General features: G+C 39.1%; 1 protein-coding gene across 2 annotated transcripts in view; it reads left to right on the forward strand.

The window, feature by feature from the left end:
* Nucleotides 1-527: 527 nt before the first annotated feature.
* The window catches only part of HSF5 (heat shock transcription factor 5), a 49,902-nt gene continuing 31,816 nt past the window's right edge, over nucleotides 528-18,613 (forward strand). For both annotated transcript variants that reach the window (XM_043483028.1, XM_043483027.1), the window contains exons 1-3: nucleotides 528-1,259; nucleotides 7,881-8,255; nucleotides 16,814-16,911. In XM_043483028.1, the coding sequence (XP_043338963.1) occupies nucleotides 614-1,259; nucleotides 7,881-8,255; nucleotides 16,814-16,911 (1,119 nt within the window). In that variant the 5' untranslated portion in view covers nucleotides 528-613. The remainder of the gene's footprint in view (nucleotides 1,260-7,880; nucleotides 8,256-16,813; nucleotides 16,912-18,613) is intronic.

The following is an 18,613-nucleotide window of genomic DNA, read 5'->3' on the forward strand; positions in this document are numbered from 1 at the left end:
ATATTTCAGAACAGATAAAATGCTACTCTTTAAAAGGTGAATTTGTGCGCTCAGGGTACTATATACCGTCATCGGCATTTTTATTTGGAGAGACAAGCAATTTCAACTGTTAGGACTAATAAGAGCATAGAATTTGTTCTTGAGAATGGCTGGATTTGTTATCACCCACTTGGCACTTCCTGAATTCTAAAGCCCCACAGCCCGCCGCCAGTCGCGGTTAAGTTCACGGGTCTCCGCATTCGACCGCGGATACCCAGGCGGATCTCTCTGCAGGACGCGACACCAGCCCGCGGGCCCCGGGCCCCAGAGCCTCCGGCTCCCTCTGGAGGCCGCCGAGCCAGCACGCCTTCTCCGCGGTGCACGTGGCCGGGGCGCAAGGGGCGGGTCGGCTCGCGCCGCGAGCGGCCGCGCAGCGGCAACTCGAGGTCCCATTGGTCGCGCCGGCGGGCGCCGCGCGGGGCTCGTGCGCCAACGGTCCCCGGGTCCGCGGCGGCGGGGCGCTGGTTGGAGGGGGCAGGGCGGAGCGAAGGCCGCGGCGGGGGGCGGGGGGAGATCGAGAACGGGGTGGGAGAGCCAGGCTCGGTGGGGCGAGGCCCAGGGCCCGGGCGGGGCGATGGAGGAGGCGCTGCTCTCCACCCCCATCAACCCCAACAACTTCCCCGCAAAGCTGTGGCGGCTGGTGAACAGCCCCCGGTACCGCTCGATCCGCTGGGACGGCCGCGGTGAGGGGCTGCTCATCGACCAGCCGCTCTTCGAGGCCGAGCTGCTCAGCCCGCCCGGGGCGGGGGCCGGGGGCGGCGGCGGCGGCGGCGGCGGCGGGGGCGGCGGGGCCGGCGGCGGCGGCGGGGTCGCCGGCGTCGGGGGCGCCGGGGCCGAGCCCGAGCTCTTCAAAACCACCAACTTCACCAGCTTCATCCGCCAGCTCAACCTCTACGGCTTCCGCAAGGTGGTGCTGGGCGGGCCGGGCGCGGCGGGGCCCGGGCCGGGGCCGGGGGGCGGCGGGCCGGCGGGCGACGGGCCGCTCCACCACTTCCACAGCCCGCACTTCCGCCGCGACCAGCCGCAGCTGCTCGTGCACCTCAAAAGGCTCACCAGCGCCAACAAGGCCAAGCTGGCGGCCGGCCTGGAGGTGCCCTGCCGCCCGCCCAACCGCTTCCAGAGGCTCCTCATCACGTCGGCCTCGGCCTCGGCCTCCACCTCCCCGCTGCAGCACCAGGAGCCGCCGCCGTCGCCCTCGGGGCCCAGGCCGGAGACGCAGGGTGAGTCCCGTCCCTCCTCGTCTGCCCTCCGCCAGCGGCAGGGCGCTCGGCCGTCGAGGGGGCAACCGCCACGCCCGCGGGCATTTCCTTGGCGGTGGCAGGGAAGCGCCCGGGAGCCGCTGTCGGCCGTGCTTGCCGAGAAGTCGGCCGCGGTCCCGGCATCGGCCCCCTTCCCGCCAGCACCTCTCCTGGACGGGGCCCATGGACGCTGAGGCCCTTCTGTGTCCACTGGCGGTCACGGGGACCTCCGCGTTAGGCTGGCTTTTTTGAGTCTTCCCGGAACCCTCGTGGGCTCTAAACCTCTATCGCCATGTATCTTCTCGAGACCCGGTCTTTTCACAGCGAACACCTAAAAATAAGTAGGCCTTTGTTGAAGCCCTGGGTCTGGAAGAAACAGAACTGGCTCCTGCGTTCTGATAGGAAGCAGAACAGAGTTCCTATACAGGGTGAGGATATGGCAAAGGTCAAGGTGGGAAGGAACAGTCATAGCCGAGAGAACGTAGAACATTTATGCCAGCCCAGGGAAAGTGGTGATCAAGGTACTTTGAGTGGGTGTCTGTCCTTGACGAGCCATGCCGTCTTCCACCCATTGACACATCTAAGAAATCTTGGAAGAAGTGTTCTCACAGTGATCATATTGTAAGTTCCGGAGTAATGTGTAGAACTGTATGTAACTTGAAAGCATAAATATAATAATATATATTCCTGTTTTTAGCAGGTATTGCTCATAGGTAGAATGAATTGGCTAAACAGTTCTTTCATAGTAGCTGATTAGACCCAATGCCTATTTAAGGTGTTACGATTAGACACACGTAAAACCAAAAAATTTTTTTTTTTTTATAACAACTGTCCGCTTTTAGTTAAAAATGATTTTAGAAAGCTCATGTTTACAGCCTTGGAAATTTTCACTGTTGGCTTCAGTCTTTCAGTTTTGAAAAAAGTTTCTATGTGTAAGTCTGTATTTTGTCGTTGTTTAGTTGGTTAGTCATGTCCGACTCTTTGTGACCCCATGGACTGCAGCATGCCAGACTTCTCTGTCCTTCACCATCTCCCGGAGCTTACTCAAACTCATTGAGTCGGAGATGCCATCCAACCATCTTGTCCTCTGTCATCCTCTTCTCCTGATTTCAGTCTTTCCCAGCATCAGTCTTTTCTAATGAGTCAGCTCTTTGCATTAGGTGGCCAAAGTATTAGAGCTTCAGCATCAGTCCTTCCAATGAATATTCAGGACTGATTTCCTTTAGGATTGACTGGTTTTGTCTCCTTGCAGTCCAAAGGACTCTCAAGAGTCTTCTCCAACACCATAGTTTAAAAGCATCACTTCTTCAATACTCAGCGTTCTTTATGGTCCACTCTTACATCCATACATAACGACTGGAAAAACCATAGCTTTCACTAGATTGATCTTTGTTGGCAGAGTAATGTCTCTGCTTTTTAATATGCTGTCTGGGTTGGTCATAGCTTTTCTTCCAAGGAGCAAGTGTCTTTTAATTTCATGGCTGCAGTCACCATCCGCAGTGATTTTGGAGCCCAGAAAAATAAAGTCTGTCACTGTTTACATTGTTTCCTTCTATATTTGCCAGGAAGTGATGGGACCAGATGACATGATCTTAGTTTTCTGAATGTTGAGTTTTAAGCCAGCTTTTTCAGTCCTTTCACTTTCATCAAGAGGCTCTTTAGTTCCTCTTCACTTTCTGCCGTAAGTGTGATGTCATCTGCATATCTGAAATTATTGATAATTCTCCCGGCAGTCTTGATTCCAGCTTGTGGAATCCAGCCCGGCATTTCACATGATGTACTCTGCATAGAAGTTAAATAAGCAGGGTGACAATATACAGCCTTGACATACTCCTTTTCCAATTTGGAACCAGTCCACTGTTCCATGTCTGGTTTTAACTGTTGCTTCTTGACCTGCATACAGGTTTCTCAGGAGGCAGGTCAGGTGGTATGGTATTCCCTCCCATCTCTTGAAGAATTTTCTACAGTGTGTTGTGATCTACACAGTCAAAGGCTTAGCATAGTAGCAGAAGTAGATGTTTTTCTGGAATTCTCTTGCTTTTTCTATGATCCAGTGATTGTTGGCAATTTGATCTCTGGTTCCTCTGCCTTTTCTAAATCCAGCTTGAACATCTAGAAGTTCTCAGTTCACATATTGTGTTGAAGCCTAGCTTGGAGAATTTTGAGCATTACTTTGCTGGCATGTGAGATGAGTGCAATTGTGCGGTAGTTTGAACATTTTCTGGCACTGCCTTTCTTTGGGATTGGAATGAAAACACCTTTTCTGGTCCTGAGGCCACTGCTGAGTTTTCCAAATTTGCTGGCATATTGAGTGCAGCGCTTTCACAGCAGCATCTTTCAGGATTTGAAATAGCTCAATTGGAATTCCATCACCTCCACTAGCTTTGTTCATAGTGATGCTTCCTAAGGCCCACTTGACTTTGCACTCAGGATGTCTGGCTTTAGGTGAGTGATCACACCGTTGTGGTTATCTGGGTCGTGAAGATCTTTTTTGTACAGTTCTTCTGTGTATGCTTGTCACCTGTTCTTAATATCTTATGCTTCTGTTAGGTCCATACCGTTTCTGTCCTTTATTATGCCCATCTTTACATGCAAGTCTATGTTTACTCAAACTTAAAAAACTCTCTGTGATAGAAAGTTACTTTGACTTTTAAAATTATTTTCAACTTGATTTCTAATACCCTCCCCCTTCTTCCAGGAAGGTGAGGGTGACAGTATTCCCTTTCCTTGTTTAAAGAGTGGGTGATGTGCAGCAGCATACCAAGAAAGCAACAGGATATAATAATGAGAATTCATTCTTTACATTCAACTAGGAGAGTAATAGAGACGTTTTCATCATGTTAACAGAGATTTAGCATTAAAGTGTCTGGCTTACTTTTCAGTTATGGGAAAATTTTAAATATACAAATAAAAGTAACACAGTGTTCAGTTTAATGTGAGCCCAGGGTAAGGAATGAGCAATCTTCATTTGGAATTTAGAAGATGGATTAGGTTGTGTATCTGTGGAGTTTAGAAGATAAGGGATTAGGTTAGAGTTCTAGGAACTAGTTGGAAAAGTAACAGTGGCATAGGAGTGTTCTAAAGGAATTCTAAAGGAATATTAAGCCTTTACTTAATATTTACTTTTAACATTTACATTTAAATTTAACATTTAAATTTTATGTTTACATTTAACATTTACATTTAAATTTAACATTTACTTTCATGCAATGTCCATTGATTTTAGTGGGGAATCAAATGGAGAAAGGCAGTGGATACAATACCTTGGCATTCATTTAGATACTTGTTTTTTCAGATTGTGTATCTGGTGGGCATAAGGAGAAAAGACTGAAAATGTGTTCTTGGGAAAAACAGGATCACTACTTCAAAGAAAGAAACACACATGCATACATAGAGACCAATTCTTGCTCACTTTTTCCTCTTCTCTGATTTCTTTTTTCCCTGCCCTATCCTACACCCAGTTGTAGTTTAAGTATAGAGTTCATTTCAGTTGAAGAAGCACAGGGGCTATGTAGGATCTGATTTTCCTCACTTATAGTTCAGTTGGTCAGCATTTTAAAGATTATTTGTTGAAAAACATAAATTTAATTCATAGCTAATTTTGGTATCGCTAATCCATCAGTTCATATATACCTCCATTATCATAGTTTTCATACATTTCATACATTCTGCCTGTTGGTATGTATAGAAAATGTGTCAGGTGTGGATTGTCCACAACATAGACTTGGTTCACTAGGAAATTGTGTTACTGATTTGGGTGGAATGTAATTCTAAGTTTAAGAATACAGGTCCAACTTTGTTTTTGCTTTATTTCCCTGTTCTGAGTCCTTGGTTTTTCTCTTTAGGCTCACTAATTTTTATTCTGCTTAATTCTTGCATTGATTATATGCCTGACTATACTGCTTTTTCTTCATTTCCTTTTTGTGTTCTGTGTTCTACTGCAGCTTCTGATGTAAATACTTCTCTTTTACAGTAGAATCCTCTGTGTTAGGACCTGGTTCTTTTACCTAGGTCTATTGAGCTAGTTGTCCTGTTCACCTTCTGAGAATGTTGTTCAGTCGGTAAGGCGTGTCTGACTCTTTGCGACTCTATGGACTGCAACATGCCAGACTTCCCTGTCCTTCACTATCTCCCGGAGTTTGCTCAAACACATGTTCATTGAGTCGGTGATGCCATCCAACCCTCTTATCCTCTGTACTTGATAAGAAATGTGAGGGTCACGTGTTTTTCCTTTTTTGTTTGCCCACTATTGTTATCTTGTTTTTATTGGCAGTTTATTTCATAATATTTGTTAAAGCTTTCTAAACTTAACTCTTAAGAACCAAGTTTTGGGAAAGAGGCAATTTCTCTCCTGGGGACTGATTAGCTCAGATTCACTTTTACAGATGGAATAGAAAGAACAACAGAAATTCAGTCTGCCTTACATTTTTAGGATCCTGGATTTAAGCTTTGCCAAATATATATCTTAGATGTCCTGAAGACATGTAGGTGATGTTCTATAAAGTTGGTAGACTAGTACCCTACGAAGTAACCTCTAACAGAAGAATAAGAGCCGAACATGTTTTAGTTCTTAATTAAAAAAAAAGTATATCCTTCTAATTTGTGTCCTGTGTCCTTACATCAGGAGCATCTAAAATATTTAAATATTTGTGCATCACTCAGAATTTATCATAGTAGAAGTAGAATTGTATTTTAATTCAGATCTAAATTAGAATTTGAGAAATCAGGGTAGAGTATTCTTTAATTATCTGTTGTTATTGACAGTCTGAAAATTCATCAACACTTAACCTTAAAGAGGGTAAAGAAGGGTTAGTGAGCTATTCCACACTCTAGCAATATAAAGTTTTAGCATCCAAGAAAAAAAAAATAAGTGATGGGCAGTTTGGGATCTCACACACAAAAAAATGTTTCTTTAGGTCCTAAAACAAAGAATTGTCAGTGGTAGTTCAAAGTGTGTATACATGTGTTTGCTAGTCAGCATAAAAACTATTTTGTATTTTAAAGAAAAGTAGTTTTTAAGAGGTGTATCATTTAAATACTTAATTTAATCTTCTGAATGAGATTTTTTTGTCCATTGGATTATTTTCTCCATTAGCTCTTGATTTCCAGAATTGTTTTTTGTGTCTTATTTTAAGCTTTTTACTTTATACTGGAGTATAGCCAGTTACCAGTATTGGGACGCTTTCAGGTGAGCAGCAGAGAGACTCAGTGATCCATGTACATGCATCCATTTGCCTCTAAACTCCCTTTCCATCCGGACTGCCACGTAACATGGAGCAGTGTTCCCTGTGTGACAGGACAGGTCCATTTTAAATACAGCCGTGTGTACACATCTGCCCCAAACTACTGTGTGTGCTTATTTTTGGCATTAATGCTTTATTCTTTTTAAATTTTAAGAGTTTATTTGAGCAAAATCAATTTGAATCAGGCAGCGCCAAAACAGAAGTGGTTATGAGCACTTACGAATGCTTCATTCTTTAGAAGAACTCAAACATTATAGGAATACTAGAACAAAAGATGTATAACAGGTTTAAATATTTGGAAAAGTAGGTATGTGAGTGCCATCTTTAGCAGATGAGTAGCACGTAAATTAGACTTTCCCTCTGTTTTATAGATTATATAGTTTTTATATCTATTTTATTTATATAGATATAGTTTAATACAACAAAAACAAATTGAAAAGGCTTTGTGAACCATGTAATTTAATAGGTAAAATCCTTCCTAGGAATAAATTAGGCTACTTTTATCTTCAAGAACCACAGTCTTTAAAATAAGTTCAGCTTGCAGCTTTTATATTTTCCTTTTCTTCATTATGTAGTATTGCTCTTTCTCTCTCTTCCTCATCTCCACTGATTAATTCCTTTCTACCTTGTTAGATAAGAAAAAGCAAATCTAGGAATCTCTTGTCCTGAGTGTGTGGATTTTTAACACTCTCCAAGTGATTCAAATGTAAATCAATGTTTGAGATTGATTGATATCTAGGAAGGGACTAGAGATACTCTGAAGAAAAAGAGACCATGGAAAATTTTTGATTCAGGAATGAATAAGTCAGAGTTTCCAAGCTTGACTTTTCTGCAAAGATTGTTACTAAAATTTTTTTTAAAAATTGAAAGGGATCGAAGAACATGAAATTTCTTTTTGTGGTATAATTTTTATTTTTTCCATACTTATATCTTTCATGAATATGGTTGAGTGCTTATTTTTGTACCTATTATTAAGATTCCTAAGTGATTTGAAAGACCAAATGGAATTTCTAAAACTTATAGGAAATACTGATAGTTTACTGATTGGGAAAATCTGGGTCAGTCAGTTGAGGTGGAAGGTAAGATGACATTTAACCTTTGATTTAATGTTAGAGTTTGGCCACTTTGTCTCATATTACAATCATATTGACAAGTTTGATTATTTTTTTAGCATTATATTTGTAATTTCATATTCTGTATTCTGAACTTGTTTTTACCAATACATTTTTGTCATGTTGAGAATGGCTGGGAACTCAGCATATTCACAAGTGAAGAGTAGTGTGTATTTTGTGACTTTTGGTTTACTACGTCTGGTGGTGTAATATAAAATTAGTAAATGTGCTCTTCCTCTTTTATACAGGACCAGTGGCTGTAGGACAATTTCACCGGTCGTTCCGGCGAGATAGTCTGTCTCCTTACTCCTACGTATCAACCTCGTCCCACAACCACAGTACTTTTCCTCTGAAAGGTTTAGATCGGACCCCGATCCCTCCTAGAACATGGCAGAACTCTCTTGGAATGCACCCAGGACAAGTGGAAACGTCTCCCACTTTTTCAGATAAAGGGGTTCCATTTCCTGTACTACAGAGGTTTCCAACTGAGGTCACGTATACCCTGCAGCCCAGTGCCACATCCGTACACGTTCAGCAAGGTCCTCAAACAATGGTCAGCTCCTCCCAAAAATACAGTAACTACACACCCTCAGCGCAGTACTCCCAAGCCTACTATCCAACAGGTATGAGAAATTGAAGTTCAGTGGTTTCTTTTAAGGTACTTGATAATGAGAACTTATATTTTTTAAATGCATTTTTGTATGCATAAAGAAAAAATAGGAATATGCACCTAAGAAATGTCAAAGATTTCTCATGAGTACTCATTTTTTTAGCAATATGTGAAATTTCATTGTGTTCTTAAAGGCTGTAAAAATTGTTGGCACATAGAAGTGTATGTTTTTAGTGAAACTTTGGTATCCTCGAAATATGTTCTGGTAAGACTTAGTACACCAGATCTTGGTATAACACTGTTCTTGGTGTAGTAGTTTTTTGTGGGTTTTTTCTTTTAGAAAAAAATACTTATATTAAAAAGTTATGTAGGTGAGACTACCTCATAATGAAATTATCTTAGTATCTCAGTAATGAAGTTTAATAAAAGAGCCTACTCACCATCCCTTAAGACTAAATTATATTCTTTTAATAAAAATGTAATGGTGTGGTTTGGCAATGCAGTCCTTGCAGAGTTAATCTCAGCCAGCGAACAGCTGGGAGTGGCTGAGAAGAGCCTGACAACTGACCTAGAGCCCAGCCAAGGGCATGGAAGACCTGCCAAAAGAGCTCAGGCCACTCTTGGGAATCCATGTGATAGTGACCATGCATTTAGCTTCTTGGGGCCAGGGGATGTCTTTGTGAGGATACATTTTTGCAGAATGATAATGTTACTATTTAGTTAAAAACAATTTATTGTTTTGCAGAAGCACCATAGAGGTGATGTGTGTTTTCATTAGTGTTTACAAAGAATGGTGAAAAGGGGCAATAGAAAAAAGTCAAGGGTCAAGGCTTTCAGAAAAGACCAGGAAGAGAAAAAAGGGGGCAGTCCTTTGCCCTTTGAACTAAGAGTTTAGGCATATTAAGTAAGTAGAGCTGGAAGCAGTCTCCAGCGGTATTTTTGTTAGACCACTCTTCCCAGGCAGGCCGAAATCAAAAACTAAAATAAGTGGGAGGCATGTAAATTAGATAAGGGGGTTAAATGATTGGTTGTCTTTTAAAAGCTATAAATTTGAAAACTGTTCCATTTATAGTAATGCTGGTAATATCCAACCATATTTATGTATTATTGGCTCATTGCAGTCTACCTAAATTTTACAGACAGTAAAAGGGATTACTTTATTTTCTCAAAGCACTTGGTTCAATAATATCAAAATAATAAAACCAGAGGTTAAATTAGATTGAGTTTTATAGATTTTTGGAGCTGCTACTGTTTTGGTGGATGGAGAAGGATAAAGGGAAGAAATTATATGGAGTAAGATGATATAGCACTTCTAATCATTTGCCTATTAGAAATTAAAAAATCTTTTTTTTTAACCTTATATATAAAGAAAGTAGAGGCCTAATTCTTTTTTTCCCCAGACTTTCAGCTAATTCTTTGAAGAACAAAAATATCTGGGTGATCTTGAAAGCTAGAAGATGACATTTTATGTTATATATCTTATGTATAGCAACAAATAGTGTCAGATCTTTCCTGAGGGGTTTTTAATCAATATTTTAATAAATTAGGCATTTCTATCTAAATTATAATTTGGCTGCATTCCCTAAATGCATAGAATATATACACACACACATAAGAGAGAGACAGTCTGTCTTTCTTATACTTGCTTTACGTGATGTAGCCCATTTACTGGACAACACCCCTGTCTTCCTTTTAGCAATGAATGTTTCTCTTTCTTTTCCTAACCTCCCTTAAACGCCCCTCCTCTACGCTACTAAAGACTCAAAAACTTCTGGGGAGTTGAAATTTAGAAGGACTACCACAGAGAGAGAAATGTGCTTGGCCTTCTAACTTGGAATTTTGGAGAAATTTTCCTGTGTACATATTAGATATGGCGGTTAGGTTCCATATTACTGTTAGTGCCGCAGTTAAGGTACGGATGGTTATAGTCTGGCTTAGGAGCCAGACTAGCCTGTATGATGATGTTTCTACGGGAAAATGTGTTCCAAGTTCTGAACAATCCTCTTAGAAACTCCTAGTTCTAAATTTTATGAGAACTAGTTGTATGTTACTAGAAAATACTACAAATAGTTAATATTATTCGTTATAAAAGTACTATTTGTTAAATTATTACAATTTAGGATCTATGTCATTTAAAAATATTTTGTGTTAGTTTGGATTTAAATTATAAATAAATTTATTGATTTAATAATTACATTGAAAATTGTCTCCAGGAGTCCAAGATAAGGGCTAGGAAAGAGACACATTAAAAGAACAAGTGCTAATGTTTTGATACTATAGAGTGCATATGAAATAGAATCTTGCATTATCTGAATTTTTGTTTTGTCTTCTTTGATATGGATGATTGAAATTACTGTGAAGGTTCTGAGGTTATGAGAAAAAGAAAAATCTCATGATTTCATGATGAATTCTAATATACAGAGTAGTTCTGTGATATAATGTAGGCAAAATTGCTTTGAACATTCTGAAGTACTATAGAAATAAAAAGTTGTATTGTTAAATACAAAAGACCTGCTATGGAAGGAAAAGAAAATGCCAAAGAAATAACTGTACAAGTAAGTGCTTAATTCCTCCAAATCTCAGGTGAAGGAGGCAAAACGTAGTGAGCAGTTTAACCAATATTTAGTGAATACTTGTTTGTGAAGGGCTTCACGAATGACTTTACCAAAGTTAAGTAGAATACTACTCTCAGAGGCAGGATAATAATCACTCTCAATCCAGCTCTCCAAATCCTAATAAAGTAACTAATTTTGGAATAATGGTCATACTTTTATAATCCTTTCAAAGTAAACTATGTGACTTGAGATTTGGATCAAATTTTAGTAAAAAAAAACAATACTCAACTTCATTTAAAAATCAGTTATATTGAAAATAAACTTGGATGTGGTCTTCATGTGGTATAACCAGTAAAATTTGTATTTTGTAATATTTCGTAAATTATTTCTCTAGTAAAGCCAAACTTTGAGACTAAAAAACTGCTCTCAGACTGACTCATAAATGGACTCACCTGACTGATTTCTTGCATTTGTCTTTCCTCTCTTGAAGCATCTGTTTTCTTTGCCTAACTCGTTTACATTTTTTCCACTCTTACCCCTTCTTCAAAGACAAAATGTTATAGGTCCACCATTAGTGGACTCTCTTTAGTCTTGCCTGGTCTTGAATTCAGCTTTCTTCTCTAATGCTGTTTTCAGGGTGCTACTATAATTTAATTTCCCTTTTTTATAAAAAACTTTATTTTAGACCTTTTTGTTTTGCTCGTTCTGTATGTATTTGAACATATATAAGAATATTAGTATATTCATATTTATATATAGAATCCTGTATTTGAGGAATTGTTTTCCTTTGACTCATGTTCTAATGCTGAACTGATTCAAAGTTAACTTTGACTTTTTTCCCCAAGTTAAGTTTTAAGCTCAAAGCAGTGATTGGTGATTTGTAGCTGCCCTTTATCTCGTATATTATGTAACATATTTGTGTAGCAGTCACTGTGACCAGGTACTATGCTGAGTGCTTTCCAAGTATTAATTCATTTAATCCTCAGAACAACTTTGTAAGCTAGGGGATGTAGTCATCCTCATTTTAGAGATTAGACGCAGAAGCACAGCTCAGCACAGGCAGCGCTAGGAACCACATCTAGGCAAATTCTCTCGAGCTCATTTGTTCAGCCGTCATGTTCTGCTTGCTGCCGCCTGCCTGCTTGTAATACAGAGAGGACATTTGGTTTGTTTTGTTTTCCTTTTGAGAGACTCTTTTCTGATATACCTCTTCCCCAGAGTCAGTTCCTTCCAGAGAGGGTGGGTGACAGACACTGGTCGGGGGACCTCGGCTTCTGTGCTGCCGATGGCGGGGCACTGACGCTGGGCTGTTGACTCCCTCTGGTCGAGCAGAGAGGCAGACTCCATCCAGCTGCTGGAGTGGGCCTTCCGTCTGCAGCTGTGTCTGACTCATTCCTGTATACCCCGCACCTGGTGCATGCTTGGCCGTCATGGGCTCTCAGTAAATATTTATTGAGTAAACGAAGTAATTCTAGCCTCAGCTTTGCAGTTAGTCATCTGATGGACATTGTGACTTACTGTGGATTATTTCATGTCACTCAGTTTCAATTTCCCTTTCCAAAACGTGGCAATAATAGTTTGGGTCTGGGATTAAATGAATTAATGTATAGAATTTGAATAGATTTAAAACACTTAAAAACTTTATATTTACATATAAAGGATAACATATTTTAAAAGCTATATTTCAAATGAGCCTAGCTACTAACACTTTAAAGGCTGACTGAAGTGATTTATAAGAATATACCCTTCTCATGAAGGTGCATGTGTTTTATTATTTAAAAAATTTTCTGAATTGACTCTTGGGCAAAGAAGGTTGATTATTACTGTTTTGAAGTACATTAAATTTTAAACATTTGATCTTTAGGCTTTTCATTCTACATAATGTACATAAACAAGTATAGAATATGAAGTTATAAGAACTTTCTGATGCTCTGGGAGCCTGTATTGTCAGTTTCTCTGGTGAGGTCTGATTTTGTTCTTATGGAGAGAGGGACTTGGCATAGATACACTAGAAGGATTTTTAAGCAAAAGCACAATTATATTTTATTTTCTTTTCATTGAGGTAAAATACATGTAAGATTGACTATTTTAGCCATTTTTAAGTGTACAGCTCTGTGGCGTTAAATACATTCACATTGTTGTACTAGCATCACCGCCATCCTTTTCTAGAACGTTTTCGTCTTTCCCCAGCTGAAACTCTGTACCCAATAAACACTTAACTTCACATTCCCCTCTTCCGTCCTGCTTTCTGTCTTGAAGAATCGATAACTCTAGGAACCTCATATGAGGGCAATCATATATTTGTCCTTTTGTGATTAGCATCTTTCACTTGTTCCGAGTCATTGATATTGCGGCATGAGTAAAAAATCTCCTTCCTTTAAATGCTGAATAATTTTCTGAAATTTCTATATTTACAGACCACATTTTATCAGTTCACCTGTTGATAGACACTGGGTTGCTTCCACCTTTTGGCCATTGGTGCTCTGAACTTGGTTCTACAATAATATGTTCTATTTTGACTTCTTATGGTTATAGACTCGAATACCATTTCTTTACCTCACTGTAGATGAGGAGATGTTGAGGTTCTAGTTGCTGTAGTAACTTACCTTGAAATTAACTTTACTATTAGGATATTTTTCCTTTTGATTGTTTCTTCGCTGTTGATACTGTACTATTCCAGAGTAGCTTCAAGTCCAAAACATTTTAATTATAAATTTGAATTACCTACATTGGAAAAAGTGTATGAACTTGTTTTCCTAACATATAGTGGATGTGAAAATTTTTACTTTTAGATAAATTTTTAGTAATCTATTTTTACCATAAAAGATGTCATCAACTCTTATATTTGAAATAGAAATTGTTCACTATTTCCAGCTTTTTATTCTACATGCGATTCAGTGCCTTAAATGAACCCTGCCTTCAGAAAGATACTGAAGGATCTTTATGGAGGTGAATGTGTCTTCATAGTGATAAACTCAGTTTTAGAAGTGTTAGTACTTTCACAGTGCTTTCCTATTCCTAATACACACTAGATTAATTTGTCATGTATGAAGCACACAGTTGTATTTTTATAACTAGATTTTCATATGCAGTGAACTTATTAATACTTTGCTTTGTTCTGGTTTGTTGAGTGTATGAAGTAGGACTGAACTGGTAAGGAAATAGCCATTGAGGAGTCTTTTTGGATTACCTATTCACCTCCCTTTCTTCATGCAGGTACCTTTCTACTTTCTATTTGCAACTGGACACTTTAAAGGACAGTCACTATTTTGCTGTTTCCTTAGATACCAAATCAGCTATCAACTATATATTAATATATTCACTTGTATGTTATATTTTATTGTTGTATATTCTATTTTTTTTCAAGAAATTTACTTTGAGGTACACTTTAACAGCTATTCATAATGGGTAAACAGTGGCGTCAGATTGATTATAGCACTATTGGAAAAATAAAGCTAATACCTTTCATTGATTTATTTGTAACAAAACACTTTTATGGTGCCCTGATGGGTGAAAGATCCCTTAAAGGAGGAAATGGCAACTCACTCCAGCATTCTTGCCTGGAAAATTCCATAGACAGAGGAGCCTGAGGAGCTGCAGTCTGTGGGTTCACAAAGAGCCGACATGACTGAGCGCACACACACGCGATAAGAGAAAATCTACAGCCCCTGACTGAGTCCTTTCTGCCACTAGGGGGCAGTTTTCCTTAGCTGTTAAAACTGGAAAAAAGGATCATCCCAGTTTTTTTCAGTTTCAGCAAACCCTGCAGACCCCTCCTTAGCTTTTTGGATTTAACTTATTTCCCAGGGTATTTATGCTTTTAAATATTCTGGGAAACCAAATTCCAATCCAAAAATTTTAAATTGTGTATTTGAATAATCTCCAAGGATATGGGAAGTGACAGCTGCTTGAATTTTATGTGGCCATCCTAGTAATATCTGTTTTTTTTAACCACTGGAATTGTTAAAATTATGTAATTCAGAAAACATCAACCCTTATATTCTTATTTGAACTAGAATTCTATCCATTATTTTAACTTTTTATTTTCGTGTGTAAAATTTAATGCCTTAAAATGCACATGATATAATAAAATATTTCTCTTATACCTTTATGAACTTGTGACATTTTAAAAATCCATGGTCAGTAATGGATAAAAAGGGAAGCATTTTGATGAATTTTTGCAATTGTTAGGCTAATTTACTTCGAAGATTACAGAATAAGATTATTTAGTAATTTTACTAGTATATTCAGAATATGAGAAATGTGGACCAAAAATGTTGCCACCTGTAAATAGAGACACCTTAAAAATATTCCACAAGTGGAGTTCTAGTAAAATTAAAGTATTATATTTTAGAAAGAAAGATTAGGGAAATATCATGATACATTGAAGAGCACGTACTTTGCAGTTTGATGATTGCCTCTGTCACTATCAGCTTTGTGAACTTTCAGCACATTTTTTAACATCCCTGAGCTTTCATTTCCTTATTTTTGTAAAGTAATGTTAATATCTCATTCAGTTGTTTGGATTAAATGAGACAGTACATGTAAAGGGCTTTGGACTGTGCCTGGAATATGTTAGGTGCTCAGTAAATGTCATACTCTCTTTAATCCAAAGGTGTGATGTTATAACTGATTCTCATTTGTTCTGGAGATTCTCTCTCTGGAAAAGAGGAGACTCAACCAATTATTAAGGCTGCATCTGTAAGTATGGGGACTTCCCTGGTAGCTCAGCTGGTAAAGAATTTGCCTGCAATGCAGGAGACCCCAGTTTGATTCCTGAGTTGGGAAGATCTGCTGGAGAAGGGATATGCTACCCACTGCAGTATTCTTGGGCTTCGCTGGTGGCTCAGCTGGTAAAGAATCCTCCTGGAGTGTGGGAGACTTGGGTTTGATCCCTGAGTTGGGAAGATCCGTGAAGATCTCCTGGAGAAGGGAATGGCTACCCACTCCAGTATTCTGGCCTGGAGAATTCCGTGGACTATTCCACGGGGTCACAAAGAGTCATACACGACTGAATGACTTTAACTTCACTGTAAGTATGACTATACCAGTACAAAGAATTCAGTCTTTTCATGGTATCCTAACTATAAAGAGGAAGTTTGGAAAAAATGTATTTCCTTAACTAAAATGATTAGCTATTTGTATACTGATTGCTTACTGTATGTCAGTGTTGTTCTTAGTAGGTACTGTTACTATTCCTATTCTATAGTAGGATACAGAAATGGAACCCAAAGGAATTGATCTTATTCCAGTTTATGTTCTTGTTGTTTAGTCACTAAGTCGTGTCTGACTCTTTTTCAACCCCATGGGCTGACTGTAGCCCGCCAGGCTCCACTGTCCTTGGGATTTCCCAGGCAAGAATACTGGAGTGGGTTGCCATTTCTTTCTCCAGGGTGTCGTCTTGACCCAGGGATGGAATCTGCATCTCCTGCATTGGTAGGCAGGTTCTTTACCACTGAGCCAACAGGGAAGCCTCAGGTTTATATAACTAGGCTCCAAAGGCAGACAGTCTAGCTCTAGGTCTGAGTTCCTAACCACTTGGCTAAATGATTAAAACACTTTTTTCCATAGATTTCACTGGATGCATTGTATATACAGTAGGAGTGTTTCGAGAGTTTTTATACTTATTTTATACTTAAAAACACACTTTCCTCCAAATGTTTGTTACTGTTAAAATGATTGAAATAATTATTTTAGAATTCTGAATATGTTCTGATATTTTCAATAAAAGGAAATTACTACTTTCAGTAAGAATAAACGTTTGGTTAGAAATGTAGCAAAATACTTAGGTGCTAAAGGATTCATTTATAAAAGTAGAAATGACCCTTTTAAGTGACTTTTAATATTGCTTTATTACTGTTTGTTTTCAACAAATAATGGCACCTCATCGGACTAAATATATTGCACCCACAAAGGAAAACTTTTGCAAGTTTTTGCTCCAGGTTGAAAGAGAGGAGCGCCTTGAAGGCTGCAGGTTTATGTGTGTTGACAGCTTTTCTGTGTGGCTTTGTTCCAGCCGTGCTGCAGTGCTGCTCGCCTTCCACGCACATGGACGCGCTCAGTAGTTGTGTCAGCCCCACTGCCTCTTCCTACGCACACTGCAACTACTTTCAGGTAAGAGGCTGGGAGCCGTGGACATTCTCTGCATCAGGAACAGTACGGTTGGCCAGTTGACCACGCAGAGTTTCAGTGTGTAATTTTATCTTAATGAGTAGCCAGAGGTAAGCTATGGATTATGGCCTCAGTTTTTCTCAATTCTAAAAAAAAAAAAAGAGTTGATGTAAATGATGTCTGAGGATTCTTCCAGGCCTACACTTCTGGGCCTATTATTAGGCACTAGCCACATGTAGGCTATTTAAATTGAAATTAATTATAATTAAATAAAATTTAAAAATCATTCCTTAGTCACTAGCCACATTTCAGATGCTTAATAGTTTCGTATGGCTAGGGGCTACCGAATTTTATAGCGCACAGAACATTTTCATCATTGCTGTCAGTTAGTTGAAACAATGTTGTTCAACTGTCAGCGGTGGTAAAACTGAATACAGTGGTAAAATAATTCATTTTTCCAGGTAAGCTCTAAAAGTATATAAATCACCAAATGACAGATCCTTCCAAGATAGCACAGATAATTACTTATTTTTTTTTAAAGGAGAAAGGGAAAATGATGTAAAAAATGAGAAAGCCCCCATGTTGTAAACACCACACTTCAATCATTTTCTCATTATTTATTAGGAAACAGTTTCTTTGATTTAAATGTTGTAGACTACCAGTTTTAGGATAAAATTAAATCCTGTTTGTATTTTTATGTTGCAGTTGCTTAAAGATTGGAGTTGTTTTCCTTTGATATCATGTAATCACGATAGCTTCCATTCTTAAAAAATAGCTTACTAGTGGCATTCCAGTACTCAAAAGAGCATTCCTTTTTTCTTTTTTTTAATTTAGAAAATGTACATTGGAAGTCAAATTATAATCAGATTGTTGTTTGGAGAGTATAGAATCCCGCAAGGGGACTTAGATGGACATATTTAATGCAGATATCATCAAGCATGTTAGTCTAGCTGTTTCATTTTCACTGGAAGGACATGTCTGTCTCACAAATTAGATGCTCTTATCTGTAGATTCAGGCATTCTCTCACCTGGGTCATACTAGAGATACTCTGTTGGTGTTTCTTGATTATGTTTTAAATAAGTCATTTAAAACATCTTTAAAGACTTTTTCTTACTGCAAAGGCAATACATGTTGATTGTAGGAAAACAGAGATAAGTAGACATAAAACTTTTATTTTAAAAAGTTTTTTTAAATTATGTATTTATTTATTTTTGGGTGTGCTGGATCCTCACTGCTTTGCACTGACTTTCTCTACTGTGACGAGGGGGGGCTACTCTTCCTTATGGTTCAAGGGCTTCCCATTGCTCTACTTTCTCCCATTGCGGAGAACAGGCTCTGTGCTCGTGGGCTTCAGGAGTTGCAGCACTTGGGCTCAGTAGTCGTGCCATGCAGGCTTTAGTTGCCCTGCAACATGTGGAATCTTCCTGGACCAGGGATAGAACCCGTGTCCCCCTGAACTGGCAGGTGGATTCTTTCCTACTGCATCACCAGGGAAGTCTGACATAAAATTTTTAAATGGAAAAAAGGGAAGTATTTCAGATGCCATTCTGAAAATAATTGCAGTTAAGTTTTGTTGGATTGTAGATGTGGTGACTGTGCATGAATGGTTCGTATATTGTAATGGTTAAGAGCAAGAATTCTGGAGTCAGGCAAACCTAGGCTTGAAACCTAGCTCTGTTAGTTATTTCATTGTGACTTTGAATA

Source organism: Cervus canadensis, chromosome 1, assembly GCF_019320065.1.
Source record: "Cervus canadensis isolate Bull #8, Minnesota chromosome 1, ASM1932006v1, whole genome shotgun sequence".
Taxonomy (NCBI): Eukaryota; Metazoa; Chordata; class Mammalia; order Artiodactyla; family Cervidae; genus Cervus; species Cervus canadensis.